A 20,981-nucleotide genomic window follows, 5' to 3' on the forward strand; every position below is an offset into this window, starting at 1 on the left:
ATAACCATTTGCTTTCTTCCTGTATGACGTTCTTAAAGTCAAACCACAATTCCTCTGGTCTTCAGTCATTAGTGCCTAATGTATCAAATCTGTCTTGAGATGGTTTCTAAATTTATGTGTGAAATACTCAAGGTCATATTTTGGCTCTCATGGGTTTGTTTTAATTTTCTTCAGCTTCAACCTGAACTTGCATAAAAGTATTTGATGATCTGTTTGACAATCAGCCCTTTGCCTTGTTTTGGCTAATGGTATTGAGCTTCTTCATCATCTATTCTTGCAAATGTAGTCAATTTGATTCCTGTGTCCTCCAACTGGTGAGGCCCATAAAAGTTACCTTTTATGCTTTTGAAAAAAAGGTATTTGCAATGATTAAGTGATTGATCTTGCAAACTTTTATCATGTAATCTCTCGCATCCTTTTTATCACCAAGGCCATATTTTCCAACTACTGATCCTTCCTCTTTGTTTCCAACTTCACATTCCAATCACCAGTAATTATCAATACATCTTGATTGCATGTTTGATCAATTTCAGGTTAGTGTTTTTGTTAAATTCCCTCGAGGTAGTTATGACAATATAGTGTTTCCAAGGCTATAAATCTTTGCATGAGTAGAAAGCCTCATCTTCCTTCCGTGGAGTGGGTGGTAAGCTTGAATTACTAATTTGCAATTCAGCGCTTATCCTACAGAGTCATCACGTTCTGAAGAAGTTGATAGGTTTCTTGAATTTCATTGTTACTGGTTTTAGTGATTGGTGTGTAAATTTGAATAATAGTGGTATTAACTTGTCTGCCTTTTGAGCTGTTGCTTTTAAGTGCCATTGAGTCGGTTCTGACCCATGACAAGCTTGAACTGCTGACCTTGAGGTTCAAACTGACTTTGCAGTCCAGCGCATGAACCCACAGCACCACACCAGGACTCCTTGTAGGCATATAGATATTATTCTATCACAGACAGTGTTATACTTCATGATAGATCTTTGAAGTATGTTTCAGTTCACCAATGCCTAGGATGTTGATCTTTATGTGTTCCATTTAATCTTTGAAAACTTCCAATTTTCCCAGATTCATATTTTGTATATTCCATATTCTGATAATTAATAGGTATTTAGAGTAGTTTCTCCTCGTTTTGAGTTGTGCCCCATCAGCAAATGAAGATCCCAAAAGCTTAACTCCATCCACATTATTAATGTTAACTCTTCTCTGAAGAGGCAGCCAGTCATATTTTGAGTGGCTTCCAACCTGAGGGACTCATTTTCGAGCACTATATTTGACAATGTTTTGCAGCTATTCATAAGGTTTTCAGTGGTTAACCCTTCAGAAGTGGTCAGCCTCTCCTTCTTCCTAGTCTGTCTTAGTCTGGAAGCTCTGCTGAAATCTGTCCACCATGAGTGACCCTGTTAGTATTACAAATACCGGCAGCACAGCTTCCAGCATCTCAGCAACACACATAAGCCACTAGGGTCTCACTACCATCACAGAAGATGAGTCAAGTGTGCAGCATTTGGACCCAGAAATCCCTGTACATTGAACCTCTTCAACCCAGGAACATAAAGATTTTGATACCAGAAGAGCAGCAGATGAAGAACCAAGAGCCAGAGTGCAAGACGGAATAGTGAGCTTTCCACTTCACAGAGCAAGTATAGTTGAGTGACTGGGCAGAAGGCTTGCTTTCAAAGTGGGGTGTCACAGGCACTATGCTATCCTGAATTGTAGCCTGTTAAATTTCCTAATGACCCCTATAACTGTGAATATGGCATATGAGTTCTATGTGACCAATGCAGCGAATTACTAATACCAGCTGAGTGGAGAAGGAGTGCTGTTGAAGGGATGTTGTTATTGTTGTTGTTAGGTGCCATCAAGGTGGCACCGACCCATAGCGACCTTATTCGCAGCAGAACGAAACACTGCCCAATCCTGGGCCATCCTCACTATTGTGGCCAGGCTTGAGTCCATCGATGCTGCCACTTGGTCAGTCCATCTCGTTAGGGGTCTTCCTCTTTTTCTCTGACCCTCCACCTTGCCAAACATGATATCCTTCTCTATCAATTGCTCCCTCCTGACAATATTGTCCAAAGTATGAGCGACGAAGTTTGGCCATCTTGGCCTTTAAGGAGCACTCTGGCTGCACTTCTTCCAAAACGGATCTATTGGTGCTTTTGGAAGCCCATGGCACTTTCAATATTCTCCTCCAGCACCATAATTCAAAGGCACCGATTCTTCTACGGTCTTCCTGATTTACTGTCCAGCTTTTGCATACATATGAGGTTGTTGAAAACACCATGGCTTGGGTCAGGTGCACCTTAGTCCTCAAGCTGACATCTTTGCTCTTCAACACTTTAAAAAGGTCTTGTGCAGCAGATTTGCTTAACGCAATACGTCACTTGATCTCTTGATTGCTGCTTCCGTGAGTATTGATAGGTGATCCAAGAAGAATGAAGTCCTTGACAACCTCAATATTTTCTCTGCTGATAAGAATGTTGTTTATTGGTCCAGTGGTGAGGATTTTTGTTTTCTTTACATTGAGATGTAAGCCTTTGTGTAGTGAATAAAGCAAATGTAAACATCTTTCTGATATTCCCTACTTTCAGCCAAGATCTATTGGACATCAGCAATGATATCCCTCATTCCATGGCCTCTTCTGAATCCAGCTTGAACCTCTGGAAGTTTGCTGTCAATGTAAGACTGTAGCCATTTGTGTATTACCTTTAGCAAAACTTTAACTTGCATGAGATATCAAAGACATTGTCGATGATTTCCACATTCTGTTGGGTCACCTCTCTTTAGAATGGGCACAAATATGGGTCTCTTCCAATCAGTCGGCCAGATAGTTGTCTTCCAAATTTCTTGGCAGAGATGAGTGAGTGCCTCCTGTGCTGCCTCACTTCCTTGAAAAATTTCAATTTTTATAACATCAATTCATGCTTTGTTCTTTGCCAGCTCCTTCAATGCACCTTGGACTTCCTCCTTCAGTGTCATTGGCTCTTGATCATATGCTACCTCTGGAAACGGTTGAACATTAACTATTTCCTTTTGGTAAAGTGATTCTGTGTATTCCTTCCATCTTCTCTTGATGCTTTCTGCATCATTCAATAATTTGCCCAGAGAATCTTTCAGTAATGAAAGTTGAGGCTTAAATTTTCTCTTCAGTTCCCCCAGCTTGAAAAATGCTGAGTGTGTTCTTCATTTTTCAGTTTTCTGATTCCAGATCTTTGCACATTTTATTGTAATATTTGCCTTTATCTTCTCGAGCTGACCTTTGAAATTTTCTGTTCAGCTCTTGGACCTCTTCATTTCTTCCATTTGCTTTAGCATTTCTATGCTGGAAAGCAAATTTCAGTGTCTCTTCTGACATCCATTTTGACCTTTTCCCTTCTTCTTGTCTTCTCAATGACTTTTTGCTTTTTTCCTGTATGATGTTCTTGATGTCATCCCACAACTCTTCTGGTCTTCGTCGTTAGTGTCTAATGTGTCAAATCTGTTCTTCAGATGATCTCTAAATTCACGTGAGATATATTTAAGGTCATATTTTGGCTCTCATGGGCTTGTTTTCATTTTCTTCAGCTTCAGTTTGAATTTGCATATGAGCAATTGATGGTCTGTTCCACAGTCTGCCCCTAGCCTTGTTTTCCCTGATGATATGGAGCTTTTCCATTGTCTCTTTCCGCAGATGTAGTCAATTTGATTTCTGTGTATTCCATCTGGCGAGGTCCATGTGTATAGTCTTCTGTCATGCTGTCAAAAAAAGGTATTTTAAATAAACAAATCATTGGTTTTGAGGAATTCTATCATGCATTCTCCAGCATTATTTCTATCACCAAGGCCATATTTTCCAACTGCTGATTCATCCTCTTTTTTTTGTATTCCAATCACCAGTAATTGTCAATACATCTTGATTGCATGTTTAATCAATTTCAGATTGAAGAAGTTGGTAGAATTCTTCTATTTCATCGTTATTGGCTTTAGTGGTTGGTGCATAAATTTGAATAACAGTGGTATTACTTGAGCTTCCCTGTAAGTGCATGGATATTATCCTATCACAAACCACATTGTACCTCATGACTGATCTGGATATGTTCTTTTTGACAATGAATGCAACACCATTCCTCTTCAATTTGTCATGTGGTTATCAGATTCAAATGGCCATATCTGTCACCTCAGGCTTGGTGCAAAACAAAAAGTGATGGTTGAAAGTATGGTTGGTGCCATTTCTTTTTGTTTTGTACCAAGCCTGAGGTGACAAATCTGTTGCAATTAGCAAACAAAAGTTTTAAAGCAGGTATCATATTTGTGCTTGGGAACACAAAGAAAAATACAAGGGGGTTTTAAAAAGTTAATGGAAAATTTCTATGATCTCTTAATTCTATTTTTCCGTCAACTTTTTGAAGTCCCCTCCTATGCTCATAATGAATGAAGAAATAATAAAATTGTAAAATGGTCTGCTTACTGGGTAAAAATGTCCAGTGCTATCTGAAAAAGTTGAAATTAAAAATACTATCAGTAATCTCTCTATTTGATCTATATCCTAGAGAAGTAAGAACTGTGACAGACACATGCATTCCCATAATAAATACAGCACTATTCACAATACCAAAAAGATGGAAACAACTTATATGCCTATCAGTGGATGAACAGATAAACAAAATATGGTACATATACACAATTGAATATTATACATTGTTAAAGACTAATGAAGAATATGCAAAACACCCCATAACATGGATAAACCTGGAGGACATTAAGCCGAGTGAAACAAGTCAATTATAAAAGGACAAAAAATGTATGAGACCACTATTATAGAAAGTCAAGAGAAAGTTTTTATACTAAAAGTAACATTGTTTGGTGGTTACCAGGTGTGGAAGGGAACAGAGGTAAGTTACTGGTTACAGGGTAAATTCATATTAGATTGGGTAAAGGGAGAAAGAAATATGCAATAAAAGGGGAGTCCGCAAAAACTGATAGAGGCAGGGGAAGATACTGGGATAACTGTAAGACTTAAAGCAGTGTCACAGAGGTAAATACTATTATAGATGTACACAATCCTGCAATAATGGTGATCTGAATAGATGCCCACCACATTCTGTCCGTTTGTCATACTGTGGTAACTTGCGTGTTACTGTGATGCTGGAAGCTATGCCACCAGTATGTTAAATACCAGCAGGGTCACCCAGGGTGGACAGGCTTCAGCTGAGCTTCCAGACAAAGACAGACTAGGAAAAAGGAGAGATGGATTACTTCAAAATATTTAGTAATTGAAAACCTTATGAATAGCAGTGGAACATTATCTGATAGCACCAGGACACTTTCAGATAGCACCAGAATATTGACTATTGAAGCATGAAGAAGAGCCCTAGAATACTGTCAGATATAGAGCCAGAAAATGTGCCTCTCAGGTTGGAAGGCATTCAAACTATGACTGGGGAAGAGTTGCCTCCTTTAAATACAGTTGACTATAACACAAATGCAGTAAAGCCTTCATGACTTTCATTTCCTGATGAAGCACACTCAAAATGAAGAGGAAAGCTATAAACACCCATTAATAATCAGAACCTGGAATGCACAAAATGTGAATCTAGGAAAATTGTCAAAAATGAGAGGGAACACATAAACATAGATATTGTAGGCATTAGTGAGCTGAAATGGACTGGCGTTGGTCATTTTTAATCTGACAATCACATGATTTACTATGCGGGGAATGACAAATTGAAGAGGAATGACATCACATTCATCATCAAAAAGAACATATGAAGATGTGTCTTGAAGTACAACACTGTCTGTAATAGGATAATATTCATATGCCTACAAGGAAGACCAGTTAATAACATTATTATTCAAATTTATGTATCAACCACTAGAGCCAGTGATGATAAAATTGAAGAATTCTACTAACTGCTTCAGTTTGACATTTATCAAACATCCAATCAAAATTTATTGATAATTACTGGCAATTGGAATGCAAAGGTTGGAAACAAAGAAGAAGGATCATTTGTTAGAAAATATGGTCTTGGTGATAGAGACAATGCTGGAGATTGCATGATAGAATTTTGTAAGACCAGTGACTTGTTTATCACAAACACCTTTTTTAACCAACATAAAAGAGAACTATGCACATGGACTTCATCAGATGGAATGCATGGAAATCAAATTGACTACATCTGTGGTAAGAAACGGTGGAAAAGCTCCATAACATCAGCCAAAACAAGACTAGGGGCAGACTGTGGAACAGACCATCAATTGCTCATATGCAAGTTCAGGCTGAAGCTGAAGAAAATTAAAGGAAGTCCACAAGAGCCAACATATGACCCTGAACATACTCCACCTGAGTTTAGAGATCATCTGAAGAACAGATCTGATCACTAAAGACCAAAAACCAGAGAGTTGTGGGATGACATCAAGAATATCATACAGGAAGAAAGCAAAAGATCATTAAGAAGACAAGAAAGAAGGAAAAGACCAAAATGGATGTCAGAAAAGAGTCTGAAACTTGTTCTCCAGTGTAGATGCTGGAAGCAACTGGAGAAATGAGGAGGTAAAAGAGTTGAATAGAAAATTTCAAAGGTCAGCTCAAGAAGACTAAGTCAAACATTACAATGAAATGTACAAAGACCTGGAGTTAGAAAACCAAAAGGGAATAACATGTTCAGCATTCCCCAAGCTAAAGGAACTGAAGAAAACATTGAAGCTTCAACTTGTAATTTTGAAGGATTCTATGGACAAACTATTCATAAAATACCAAAAGAAGATGGAAGGAATACACAGAGTCACTGTACCAAAAATGGTCGATGTTCGACCATTTTAAGAGGTAGCATATGATCAAGAGCCAATGATACTGAAAGAAGACCAAGATGGATTAAAGTCATTGGCAAAGAATAAGGCATCGGGAATTGTTGGAGTACAAATCTAAATCTTTCGACAAATTGCTAAAGCACTGGAGGCACTCATGCATCTATGGCAAGAAATTTGGAAGACAATTGCCATATTTATGCCCATTCCAAAGAGAGGTTACCCAATAGAATCATCAGACAATATCATTAATAGTGCACACAAGTAAAATTTTGCAAAAGAACAGTCAAAAAAAAACTGCAACTATACATAGAGAACTGCCAGATGTTCAAGCCAAAATCAGATGAGGATGTAGAACAAGGGATATCATTGTTGATATCAGATGGATCTTGGCTGAATGCTGGGAAAATCTGAAAGATATTTACTTGTGCTTTATTGACTATACAAAGGCTTTTCGTTGTGTGGCTCATGACAAGCTATGGACAACATTGCAGAGAATGAGTATTCCAGAACATTTAATTGGACTCATGAGGAACCTGTACAAAGACCTGTACAACAGAACAAGGGAACACTGAATGGGAGGAAAGGCGTGCAATTTGTATGATGAGCAAATAATCCAAGAAATTGGATTATATGAAGAAGAACTTGGCATCAGGATTGGAGGAAGGCTCATTAACAACTTGTGATATGCAGATGATACAACCTTACTTACAGTATTGTAAGTGAAGAGGACTTAACAATACTTACTGATGCAGATCAAAGATCATAGTCTTCGTTATGGGTTGCACCACAATGTAAAGAAAACAAAAATCCTTACTACTGGATCAATAAATAATATCCATATAAATGGAGAAAAGACTGAAGTTGTCAGAGACTTCATTTTGTTCAGATCAACCATCAACACTCCTGGAAGCAGCAGTCAAGAAATCAAATGATGTATTACATCAGGCAAATATGCTGCGTAAGACCTTTTTAAAGTGTTAAAGGGTGAAAATATAAGTTTGAGGACTAAGGTGCACCTAACCCTAGTAATGGTATTTTCAGCAACCTTATGTGCACGTGAAAGTTGGACAGTGAATAAGGAAGACTGTAGGATAACTGATGTATTTGAGTTATGGTATTGGTGGAGAATAATAGAAGTACCATGGACTTTCTAAAGAATAAACCAATCTGTGCTGGAGGAAGCACAGCCGGAATGCTCCTTGGAAGCCAGGATGGCTAGACTTCGTCTCTCATATTTTGAGCATATTGTCTGGAGGGACCAGTTCCTGGAGGAAGATCTCATGTTTGGTAAAATGGAGGGTCGGAAAAAGAGAGGAAGACTGCCCATGAAATGGATTGGCACAATGGCTGCAGCAATGCGCTCAAATGTAGCAGATTGTAAGGCTGGCACAGGGACCAGGCAGTGTTTTGCTCTGGTGTGCATAGGATTGCTGTGAGTCACTACCAACTTAATGGCACCTAAAAACAACATGAATAGATGCATGGATAGACGTGCCAGCTGAATGGATGTGTGAGGAAGAGTGGGAATACATCCACAAATATATAAGATTTGATAGAGGAAATTTTTTTGCAAAATATATCCCTGAATGTGATAGAACATACAGGGACAAAGCTATGAATACTTCTTAGACACACACACACACAAAAAAAAACTTGATGGAATGAGCTCAGGACCATAGTCTCAGGAAACACCAAGGTCAGTTGACATAACACAAGTCACAAAAACAATGTTCTACATCCTACTTTGGTAAGTAATGACTAGGGTCTTAAAAGCTAGTTAATCCACCATTTGAGGGGCAATTACTAGTCTCTCCCTGTCCAGAGGAAGGAAGAGTGATGAAAATCAAAGATACAGGGAGACAATTTGTCCAAAAGATGAATGGGCCTTGCAAACATCAGTTTCAATGACCCTGAGCCAGAAGAACTAGATGGTGCCTAGCTACCACTACCAACCATTCTGAAGGAATCATATTAGAAGTTCCTGGATAGAATAGGAGAACCATGTGGAACAAAACTCAAAATCATAAAAGAGACCAGGCTTACAGGTCGGATAGAAACTGGTGGAACTCCCAATACTATATCCACTTTAGTCACCATTCAGGTCTGGAACTGAGTTCACCCCCATGGCTCAGTTTTCAGTCAAACAATAGGCAGATTTATAATGGAAACAATAACTCTAGTGAGTTATGCACACCTTAGGATAAGCAACCATTTGAGATGAAAAGAGTAGGATATACCCAAGGACAGAGTTAAGAATGGTTAGGAAAGAAGGAAGAATGGAAGCAAGAAATGTGGGAGGAGGTAGGCCAAGTGAAACTTCATTGTGGAGACTGCAATGGGAAACTGAATGGGAAACTGATCTATAAACCTTCATCCAACTCACAATAAAGAGCAAAAAAGAAGTCTCAACTAAAATATCTGACATGAAAATTCACTGGATAATCTTAAGAGCATATTGAAAATGAGAATCAAGTCAATGAACCTGAAAATAAATCAATAAAAATTATCCAATATGATGAATATGAGGGGTAGGGGAAAAGATTGAAAAGTAATTGAGAAGGTAAGGGAAGGAAGAAAATAGTTCACTAGAATTCACATCTAGTCCTCAAACTTCATGCTTTGGAGGGGTTTTAACCTCTACTCCTAGAAAAACCTTTCCCAGAAGTAAAGCAAAGAAACAAAATTGTTGGTTTTGAACTTCTCCTCTTCATTTCTAACCCTATCCATATTAAGAGAGAGGGTAATGAGCAAGGAAATGGCCACAGGAAGACTGACAGGAAGACAGGAGACAAGATCAGGCACATTCCAAGTCTTCCATAAATTCTTGATCAACAGTGATATGCTTTTCTCAGTCTGTGCCATATCCCTAGCAAATGGTTATTTCTTATAGCTCATTTGGTCAACATGTTAATTTACTGCATTCCAGACTGGGAAACCTACCTAGCATGAGGTAAGAGTTCTCTAGGGACCTCAGCTTTGGAAGGTTCTTCATGGCCAGTGTAGAAGGGAAAAGTGAGAAAAAGTAGGGTAAGACATTTAGTCATTGCCCACGGGATCCTGGTTTGGCCCACACCCAAAACAACAAGGAAAGAAAATTTATGTAATAATTTATGCTTTAAAATTTTTAAAGATTATCGAATTTGTACTATGAACTGTCCTTGTTAATTGAAAAGGCTTCTAAAATTCATGGAAATTTTCCATTATCTTTTCAAAAACTTTTTGAAGTCTCCTCATGTACAACAGGAATCCTGGTGTGGGTGGCACTGTGGGTTAATGCGCTGGACTGCAAAGTCGATTTGAATTGCAAAGTCAGCAGTTCAAGCTCACCAGCTGCTCCTCGGAAACTTTATGCAGGGTCACTACGGGTCAGAACTGACTTGACAGCACTTAACAACAAAACCAAATATGATTTAATGTTAAGAAAACTATGCAACATTTATAGTATAAATACAGCATATAAAAAGTTATACATAAAAGACAAGAGGCAAAAAAGAGAAAAGACTAGAAAATGTATGCTTCTCATTTAGGATAAGAGGCAGAGTTGGGGAAGGGGAAAATAGGGTTTCAAAACCAGGTCTGCATTTATCTTGTCTTGCTGAGGAATCTATCTTGTTTAGTCTTACAAGAAATATACCCCCTCTATAAACATGACCAAAGATGTAAATATATAAGGGATTAAATCGTGTATGAGGCCCTTTGGGAATTATAAATAAGTTAAATTGTTAAAATAATAGATTCTTAATCAAAGCTACTGGTAGCGTAGTGGTTACGAATCGGGCTGCGAACCTTAAGGTCAGCGGTTCGAAACTACCAGCTGCTCCGCGGGAGAAAGATGAGGCTTTCTACTCCCGTAAAGATTTACACCCTCGGAAACCCTATACAGGGTCGCTATGGGTCGGAACCGACTCGATGGCACATAACAACAACAACAATCAAAGCTAAGGCCATTTCCTAGAATCAGAGAAATATGCATGTTAAAAGGACATGCAGGTCAATTATGATACTTAGTTTGGGGAACGAATATTTGTAACTCCAATATGAAAGTGAAAAAGAACTTATAGTACCTGTAGCTGCAGGGAAGAACACTCCAAAGACAGTGAAGAAAGACTCCCCAGGGCTGTAATCGGGTAGAGCGTTGTTTTGCAGCACTTCTGGTGAATATCCAATAAAACCATGTTCTGAAATAAAAAGGAGAGCAAAATGAGTCATGTGAAAAGAAACAGCATAGACTTCCTTAGATTTTAAAGGGTATGAGTGGGTTGTCGGGAGAAAAGAGAAAGAGACTAATTGAAGCATTTTCCATCCTACTTCTAGGGCTTAACTTTCATGTGACTAGAGCTCTAGCTATATAGATTTAAGTACATGAAAAACGCCATAAAGTCTGGGAACTGTAGTTACCTCTGAGAAGTGGAGCATTTTCCTTACTGCTTTATAGACTTTAAACCAGCACCAGTTGTCACTGAGTCAGCTTAAACTCATAGTGACCCATGTATTAGTGTAGAACTGTGCTCCAGCGGGTTTTCAATCACTGATTTGTTGGAAGTAGATCTCCAGGCCTTTGAAGGGACTTGAACCACCCACCGTTCAGTAGCTGATAAGCACATGAACCATTTGTACCACCCAGGGACCCTTTATAGACTCTGTGTTGTTGTGAGTTACCATCAAGTTGGTTCTAACTCATAATCTAATATCATTTCATCTCTTTCAATGGAGTCCTGGTATAGCATTGTAGGATAAACACTGGACTGCAGGGTCAATTTGAACCCCCAAGCGTGTGGTTCAAATTAGCCAGCCACTCCTCGGAAACACTATACTGGGTCACTGTGGATTGGAACAACAACAACAGTCTCTTTCATTGAGCATGTATTTACCAAAGAAAGCAAAAAAAGTATCGCTACTTGCATTCCAAGAAGCCCTGGCAGTGAGCTAGGCTGTTAACTGCAAGGTCAGCAGTTCAAATCTACTAGTTGCTCCATAGGAGAAAAATGAGGCTTTTTGCTCGTGTAAAGATTTACAGCCTCAGAAACGCTACACAAGGTTGGAATTGACTCGGTGGCACACACCCACCGGCACCACCACTAGCATTCTAGTTCATAGATGCATGGGTTTATTCTAATCAAAACATGTATAAACATGTCTCTGTGATCAGTGGATGGCTGTAGACACATTCTCTCAGGAGTATACTTGTCTTAGTCTTGTTAGGATGTGTTCACATAGGTACAATCAAAACAGTGGTTGGCTTTTGAGGGGATCTGCTGGACCAGGTAAATTAAAACAGAGAAGTCAGTTCATAAAGTTATGGCAAGTTTTTTTTGGAGTTCCAAAGGGGTCATCTTGACAGATTTTCTTAAAGGACACAGGACAATCATGGGGACTTATTAAAAAGAAGTTTTAAGAAAATGGAAAACGTATTGGTAAGAAAAAGGACAAGAAAATTGCACCAAGGAATTTTTTCTGTCACAATAATGCATCTGCTCATTCTTTAAGAATAGCAAGATTTGTCCTATGACAATTTTATTGTAGATCCTTACCCCATCCACCCTACAGTCCTAATCTTGCCCCTTCAGACTTCTTTTTGTTCCCTGAACTCAAAGAACACAATTTGAGTTCCTCAAAGATGCCAAACTGTTGTTTTGACCAGTAAATTGAAGATCACAGAAATGCCCAGGGAAGGGCTTGTTATGTTGTAAAGTGCCATCCAGTCAGTTCCAACCCATAGCGACCCTGTATAAAGTTTCCAAGAAGTAGCTGGTGAGCTTGAACCGCCAACCTTGCAGTTCAAATGACTTTGCAGTCTGGCGCATTAACCCACAGTGCCACACCAGGACTCCCACCACACCAGGGAGATGGAAATACCACCTTCAGAAGTATATAGACCTAGATGGAGGATATATCAAAAAAAAAAAAAAATAGCATCACATTTTGATATTTTTGTTTAATAAAAGCTTCTATGATTTGGTGGACTTCTGGTTTGGCACTGTGGATCAGCACTGGACTGCAAATCACAAGTCCGAGAGTTCAAACCCACCAGCTGCTACTCAGAAACCTTATACAGGGTCGCTATGAGTTGGAACTGACTTGAAGATACTTAACAACAACAACAACAGTGATTTGGTACCAATAGTTTTTGACTTGGTCTTATATATTTTTGTGTTTATTTTTATTTTTAAAATATAATTCGTTTTTGTAAGTTGTAGGTTCTGGACTGCCAAGTTGGACTGCAAAGTCAGTTTGAACCGCAAGGTCAATGGTTCAAGCTCACCAGCTGCTCCTCAGAAACCCTGTACAGGGTTGCTATGGGTCAGAACCAACTCGAAGGCACTTAACGACAACAACAGTTACTGACAGAATGAAGTCCAAATTCCTTAAGTTGAATATCAAAACTTCGTAGCTTAGAACCAACTCAGTATTTCCAATTCACCCTTTGCCTTTTCCGATCACACAGACTACTTCCCAAGACCACCACTAATATCCACCACTGTGACATAGATCAGGGTGCAGTCTCTGCCTTCCAAAATCAACACGGAATGGAATCTCCAAGCCCAGCTCAAATTTTGCTTCCTTTGATACCCTAATCAAAGAAATTAGTCAGCTCAATTAGCTATTGTTACTGTGATTAGCCATATTGGGTCTTTGCTAACTAAACTCCTTGAGAAGAAATCCAGTCTTACACATCTCTGCCCCCAGAGTCCCACACTACACCTGGCACACAGTAGGTAGGTCACAAATATGGGTGACATGGACAAAATTCTTTCTCTTGACTCATCTAGAGTCAAGATACATCTAGCTTCCATGTTTTCAGGTTGTCTTGGTCCCAGAGTACTTTAAAGCAGGCTTATCTAGAATCTGAGTCTTCTAAGCATTTGAAATATTTTTTATACATTGATTTTAATAAGCTATTTCAAGTTATTTCAATCCCACAGCTACTTTAATTCTTTGTCAAAGGTCACTAATTTTTGTTGTGAATTGAGTGAAGGCTTACAGAAGCAGATCATCAGTTTTACATTCAACGATCATATACTTTGCTTTATTACATGATTGTAATCGCCTTCGTGTATCATCAGTTAACACCATTTACTTCTATTCATTTTAACTATTGTATTCTTTCCTGTGTCTCCTTCTACTTTTCGTCTTTCCTCTGCCAGCCTCTCTTGTTATATATTGCCTGCCCTGTCATCCATGTTAGTATGTGTCTGCCATCTAGCCCATGAATAATCTCTCTCCCAACCCCACCCATAACCATCATGGATGTTTCTTTTATAAAAACAAAACAAAACAAAAAACCCTCTTTTTAAAAACTTTTTATAACATTGGTCTCATACAATGTTTGTCCTTTGGTGACTAATTTCACTCAGCATACTATCCTCTGGGTTCAACCACATGAGGTGTTCCAGATTCATGATTATTCTTCAGTGTTTTGTAGCATTCCACTGTGTTTCTGCACCAAAGTTTAATTATTCTTCTGTTGATGGATATTTAGGCCATCTCCATGTTTTTGATATGTCTCTTGTAGACAGTACACTGAAGATCATATTTTCTTATCCATTCTGTTCTTTATGTTTTTGGGTTTTTTTAAATTGTGGATTGAGTAAAAGTTTACAGGGCAGAACATCAGTTTTACATTCAACAAATCATACACCTTGTTTCATTACAATGATTATAATCCCTTCCATATACTATCAGTTAACTATATTTCTCTCTATTCACTTTGTTGTTGTTGCTAAGTGCCGTCAAGTCGGTTCCGACCCATAGCGACCCTGTACAGGGTTTCTGAGGCTGAAAAGCAGAAAGCCTCTTCTTTCTCCTGCGGAGCAGCTGGTAGTTTCAAACTGCTCACCTTAAGGTTCACAGCCCAATTTGTAACCACTACGCTACCAGAGCTCCTTTTCATTTTAGCTCTTTTTTTTTTTAAAAAAAACCACTCAGGCATATATAATAATTTACACCACCAAAGGGCACATTCTGCACATCTGCCTCCTGGCCGCCATCTCTTAGTCCCTCTCTTCCCATGAATCTAGAGTCCTTAGTTGCTCCCTCTCTCCTTGTCCCCATCTCTGCCACCATCTCTGGTGTTACTGCTTCTCTAGATAAGGTCTCACGTTCCTCTTGTGCTGTTCTCCCTTGATGGTCCTAGGGTCCTTTGTTTCTGGACTGTAAGATTAATTACTCTCCCATTTTTGTTATAAAACTTCAACATTCCCATTGTGAGAGTTGCAATTAGTCATGATAACAATTACTCACTATTGAATCATAAAATCTTATCCTCATTTCTTTTAAGCAGACCCATCTAGACAAGATGAAAACTATTTAGTGGGGACTCTTTCTTCCTCCACTAAACTAAACTCCCCCTAGAAACCTTGTAAGCCAGTCACTTTGACCCTTTATCACCCCCTCATTTTAGGCAGCCAATGTCTAAGTCTGTCCCTATCTACCCTGTGTACAGACTCCTTCCTTCTCTGTTGGTATTTAGAGTTACCACCTCCATGAGTATAGGTCAAGTTCATCAAACTGTAGCAATTTACCCTTGTTTCATTTATCAAAAATTATTTTTTCTTTTTTTCTTATCTTCCTCTAGTCGAGTTCTGATTATCAAGCCATGGAGGCTAGGTTAAATGGGTACCATCTGCAACTTTGGGGGTTCTTGTGCATCTCCCCTCACTTCATATCAGCTAGATGCTTCTGGCTATGTCCTTGTCCATGGGCTTAGGTGTGCACATCTTTATGTCTCTTGACTGGTACATTTAATCCATTTACATTCAGTGCAACTATCTATAGCTATGAATTGACTATTTTCATTTTTCTGTGTCTCTTTTGTTGTTGTTGTTGTTGTTGTTTTTGTGTGTGGTGCTGCTAGAGTCTTTGTTCCATGCAATTTTCAATGCTGAATTCATTTTATTTATGGGCCTTCTTTTCATTTTCATTTCTGTTGTGTTAAGGTTTACCAATATTTCCGATTTTCCTCTTTTTTTATTTTGATGTGTAGGTGTATTGTTTTTAACGTTTCTGTTTTATCTTCAAATCTATCTAATTTCCTCACCATTTGTAAGTTCTGTATCTACACTATTTTCTCTTTTTGCTTTGCAATTGACTTCATTATACTTTGATATTTCTGGTTCCCTATTTCTAGTCTTGTAGGTTTATTTTACTTGAAATACTTCTATGTATAGATTGAGTTCTGGGTGGTGTTGTCATGAACAGCAATCTCAGGTTGTTGACTGCTATTGTTGGTTTTCAGTCCAAAGAACACCCTTTAGCATTTTTTGTAAAGGTGGTCTGGTCATTGCAAATTCCTTTTAATTTCTGTTGATCAGGAAATATCCTAATTTTGTCATCATACTTGAATGACAGCTTAGCTGGGTGTATGATTCTTGGTTGGCAATTTTTTTTTCATTCAGAGTTTTGTATATGTCATCTATTGCCTTCTTGCCTGCATGGCTTCTGTGAGAAATCAGAGCTTAGTGTAATTGGTTCTCCTTTGTCAGTAACTTTTTGTTTTCCCTGGGCTGCTCTCAGGATTTTGATTATGGTTTGTCTTGGTGATTTTCTTTTGGGATCTATCATGTTTAAAGTTCGTTCAGTTTCTTGTACGCTTATTTCTTGTATTTCATGATGCTAGGGAAGTTTTCTTCCAACAACTCTTTGGCAATTTTCTTTGTTCTTGTCTCTTCCTGTGTTGGAATTCTGATCACCCATAAGTTGTTCCTCTACATGGTGTCCCGCATAACTCTTAGGCTTTCTTCGGATTTTTTCTGATTGTTCTTCTAGCATACTAGTATTGAGAGATTTATCTTCAAGCTCACTAATTCAGACTTCCATTGCTTTGCATTTACTCCTTTGCCCTTATAATGTATTGTCCATTACATAGATCTTAGTATCAATCTTCTGGATTTGTAATTACAGGCTTTGTATTGTTCCAAAATTTGCATTTATTTTTTATGTTTATTCTTACAGTGTTTTCCTTAATTCTTCTAAAGTTTTTTTTTGTTTGTTTGTTTTTTGTGGTCTCCTTGCTTCCCTGGATTCTTTCTATCAGTCCTTTGAAGGTAACTAACAAACTGGGGGAAATGAAGAAAAACTTCAAGCCTCGACTTTTGTTATTGAGGGATGCTCTGGGCAAATTATTGAATGATGCAGAAAGCATCAGAAGAAGAAGGAAGGAATACACAGAGTCACTGTGACAAAAGGAAATGGTTGATGTTTAACCATTTCAAGAAGTAGCATATGATCAAGAGCCAACGATACTGAAGGAAGAAGTTGAAGGTTCATTGAAGCAATTGGTGAAGAACAAGACACCAGGAATTGATGGAATAAAAATTGAAATCTTTCAAGAAAGTGATTCAGCACTGGAGGTACTCACACATCTATGCCAAGAAATTTTGAAAGATAACTATCTGGCCAACTGATTGGAAAACATCCGTATTTGTGCCCATTCCAAAGAGAAGTGACCCAATGGAATGTGGAAATCATCGAACAATCTCTTTGATATCCCATGTGAGTACAGACTTACTAAAAGTAATACAGAAACAGCTGCAAGCATACATTGACATAGAACTTCCAGAGGTTCAAGCCAAATTCAGAAGAGGATGTGGAAAGAGGGATATTATTGCTGATGTCTGATGGAGCACAGCTGAAAGCAGAGAATATCAGAAAGATGTTTACTTGTGCTTTATTGACTATGAAAAGGTTTGTGATTGTGTGGATCATGACAAGCTATGGACAACATTGCAAATTATGAGTATTCTGGAACAGTTAATTGTGCTCATAAGGAGTCTGTACCTGGATCAAGAGGCAGTTGTTCAAATAGAACATGGGAACACTGAATGGTTTAAAATTAAGGAAGGTGTGTGATAGGGTTGTATTCTTTCACCATATTATTCAACCTGTATGCTGAGCAAATAATCCAAGAAGCTGGGCTATATGATGAAAAACGTGGCATCAGGATTGGAGGAAAACTCATTAACAACCTGCAATATGAAGATGATACAACCTTGCTTGCTGAAAGTGAAGAGGACTTAAAATACTTACTGATGAAGATCAAAGAACACAGCCTTCGGTATAGATTGTGTCTCAATGTAAAGAAAACAAAAATCCTCACCACTGGACCAATAAACAACATTCTTATCAATGGAGAAAAGATTGAAGTTGTCAAGGACTTCATTCTTCTTGGATCAACTATCAACACTCACAGAAGCAGCAGTCAAGAAATCAAACAACGTATTGCATTAGGCAAATCTGTTGCACAAGACCTTTTTAAAGTGTTGAAGAGCAAAGATGTCAGCTTGAGGACTAAGGTGTACCTGACCCAAGCCATGGTATTTTCAATAACCTCATATGCATGCAAAAACTGGACAGTGAATAAGGAAGACTGTAGAAAAATTGATGCTTTTGAGTTATGGTGTTGGAGAAGAATATTGAAAGTGCCAAGGGCTGTCAAAAGAACCGACAGATCTGTGTTGGAAGAAGTGCAGCCAGAGTGCTCCCTGGAGGCCAGGATGGCCAAACTTTGTCTCTCATACTTCAAACATATTGTCAGGAGGGACCAGTTTCTGGAAAAGGATATCATGTTTGGTAAGGTGGAGGGTCAGAGAAAAAGAGGAAGACCCGTAGCGAGATGGACTGGCAATATGGCAGCATCAATGGGCTCAAGCGTGGCAACAATTGTGAGGTTGGCCCAGGACCGGGCAGTGTTTCAGTCTGTTGTGCATAGGGTCGCTATGAGTCAGTCCTGACTTAATGGCACCTAATACCAACAACAACAACATTCTTTTTCACCAAAGTGGCATAGCCCACCCCTAACTCACAGAGGTGTAGCACCCAACCACATGGCTCTAAACTCCAGGAGAGCAAGGTCTGCACTGGGGGAGCATGAGGGTCAGAGCTGGCCACACTTATGATTAACAGGTGATCATGGGGAAAAAAGAAGAAAGTGGACATTTTGTGTGGCTCGAGTGAATCTGCTGTGCTAGGCCTCCCTGCACTGTCAAAGCTGCTTACACATTGTTCCCACCGCATCTAGCCAGTCATCCACCAGTTCTCTCTTACCATCCATGCTTGGCCTCTCCTCCCAGCAAGCACTCCATCCATCTCTCTAACCTTTCTTCTGAAGTTTAGGGTACCAGAATTTCATCTGCATCTGGTTTATATGGTCTCTTACATCTTTCTTATAGAGGGTCCGTATAGCGAGTCTGCTCAGTCCACCATCTTGCTGCAAAGGAGGTCACTTTGAAAGAATAGCATCTCAGAACATGCTAATGGGTTATGGAATTTTAAAGAACAAGTCAAATGTTCCTGGAGTCAGGAACTCCTAGGATAGTATCTAGGATTGCCTTAACTTTTGACTCATTCTTGGAAAATGAGTTGGTTTGTTCCTGTTAACTATATCCCAAGAGAAGCCAATCCCTCCTTCTTTTCCCTCAATCCCTGCAATCACACAGGTTGGGTGATCAGCCATCACTCAGTAGTCGATATGGTTATGGAACCTCATCTTCCACCCATCTTAAATTTAACTACCGCTTCCAATCCACAAAAGAGAGCTCTGGCTATGCTGATGAGTCTCATGAGATAACCAGATAACCTGGCAATCAAAGCTTCATAACTTCATAGGAAAAAATATATATATATTTTTAAAGAATCCTAAAATGGAAGTTCAATGAGACACAAGGGACCTTTGGGAGTCCAGTTAGGACTTAAAATCATTGTCAAATTCTTTCTTTTGTTGGAATACAAAATTTGTCCCAGGACATTAAACCCCAAGTACTGTGTAACATTCTTGAATGGTTTGGCATCTTTACAGATGGTCCTCCCCTCATTAACAAAAAGGCAGTATACCTAAGTTAACTTTAGCTTCTCTGCTGGCTGACCTCACAGACTATCCTTTCTGAGGAGAAAACCAGCCCAGCCTGCCTTGGAACTGAGCTCAGCCAAGCTGGAATGTGGTACATGTCTGAGAGCACATCTGAGCAGAGGGATGCGTGCATTGGGCAGAAAAGCAGCACTGGACATAAACACCTCATCAGGTCCCATTAATTTCAGCAGGCCCAGAGTCAGCTCAGGGGAGGTCAAATAGGCTGAAGGGCTTTGTCTGGAGATTCAGGGAGATTTCAGGTCCAATAGATGAGCCACTATTGAGTCAGCAACGGTTAAGAAATAAAACAGTGTTAGTGCAATGGATGGACAAATATGCTGCAGAAGGCTTCTTTAGAGTATTAAAGATCAAAGACGTCACTTTGAGGACTAAAGTATGTCTAACCCAAGCCATGGTAGTTTTGATTGCCTCATATGTATGGGAAAGCTGGACAATTAATAAGGAAGAGCATAGAAGAGCTGATGCATATGCATATGGTATTCATGAAGAATATTGAATATACTGTGGATTACCAAAAGAACAAATAAATCTGTGTTGGAAGAAGTACAGCCAGAATTCTCCTTAGCAGTCAGGATGGCCAGACTTTGTCACATGCACTTTGAACATGTTTTCAGGAGGGACCAGTCCCTGGAGAAGCACATCGAGCTCCATTAAAATAAAGGGTCAGCGAAAAAGAGAACGATGTCCAACAAGATGGATCGGCACAGTGTCTATAACAATGGGGTAAACATGACAATGATTGTGAGGATGGTACAGGACCAGGCAGTGTTTTGTTCTGTTGTATATATTGTCACTATGAGTTGCAACCACCTCAACGGCACCTAATAACAACAGATGAGTTTCTGAAAGCTCATCCCACCAATGAGATCCACGGATTGCGAAAATGATTCCTAGGTATAATCTGGCTCCTTTGTGGGATGGGAAGGAAGCCTGTCTCTAATGCCCTCTTTCTGTAGGGTTAATGGCCAACGTAGCCCACACACACACACTAACACTCACACACATACCAAGACAGGGATAGAAGGCAGTCCAGAAATCAGGATTAACCATGAGGCACCTATTGGCTAAAATCTTGAGGAATGTTAAAGGCTGTGCCCTTTCCTCCTTGAGTAACTGTGAAGATGTATAGGATATGCTCAGGGAACATATCTGAGTAGCCATATCATGAGACATGCCCCTAAGAAAGACCACCCATAAAAACTGGATATTTAACTTCCTTGTAAGATCTTTTACAGGTTGAATTGGTTTACCCACTACCCTAGGTATAATTTTATTTATCTTGTATTTTTTTCCTAGGTATAGTTTTAAAGGATGATCTTCTGCTGGGGGCAGA

The 20,981-nt window shown here is 39.1% G+C and overlaps 1 protein-coding gene across 1 annotated transcript in view; it reads right to left on the bottom strand.

Annotated features, from left to right (window-relative positions):
• Positions 1 to 20,981, bottom strand: part of SLC12A8 (solute carrier family 12, member 8) — a 258,578-nt gene that overhangs the window by 113,895 nt on the left and 123,702 nt on the right. The window contains exon 5 of the mRNA XM_006869431.1: positions 10,848 to 10,961. Coding sequence (XP_006869493.1) covers positions 10,848 to 10,961 — 114 coding nt within the window. The remainder of the gene's footprint in view (positions 1 to 10,847; positions 10,962 to 20,981) is intronic.

Source organism: Chrysochloris asiatica, unplaced genomic scaffold, assembly GCF_000296735.1.
Source record: "Chrysochloris asiatica unplaced genomic scaffold, ChrAsi1.0 scaffold00130, whole genome shotgun sequence".
Taxonomy (NCBI): Eukaryota; Metazoa; Chordata; class Mammalia; order Afrosoricida; family Chrysochloridae; genus Chrysochloris; species Chrysochloris asiatica.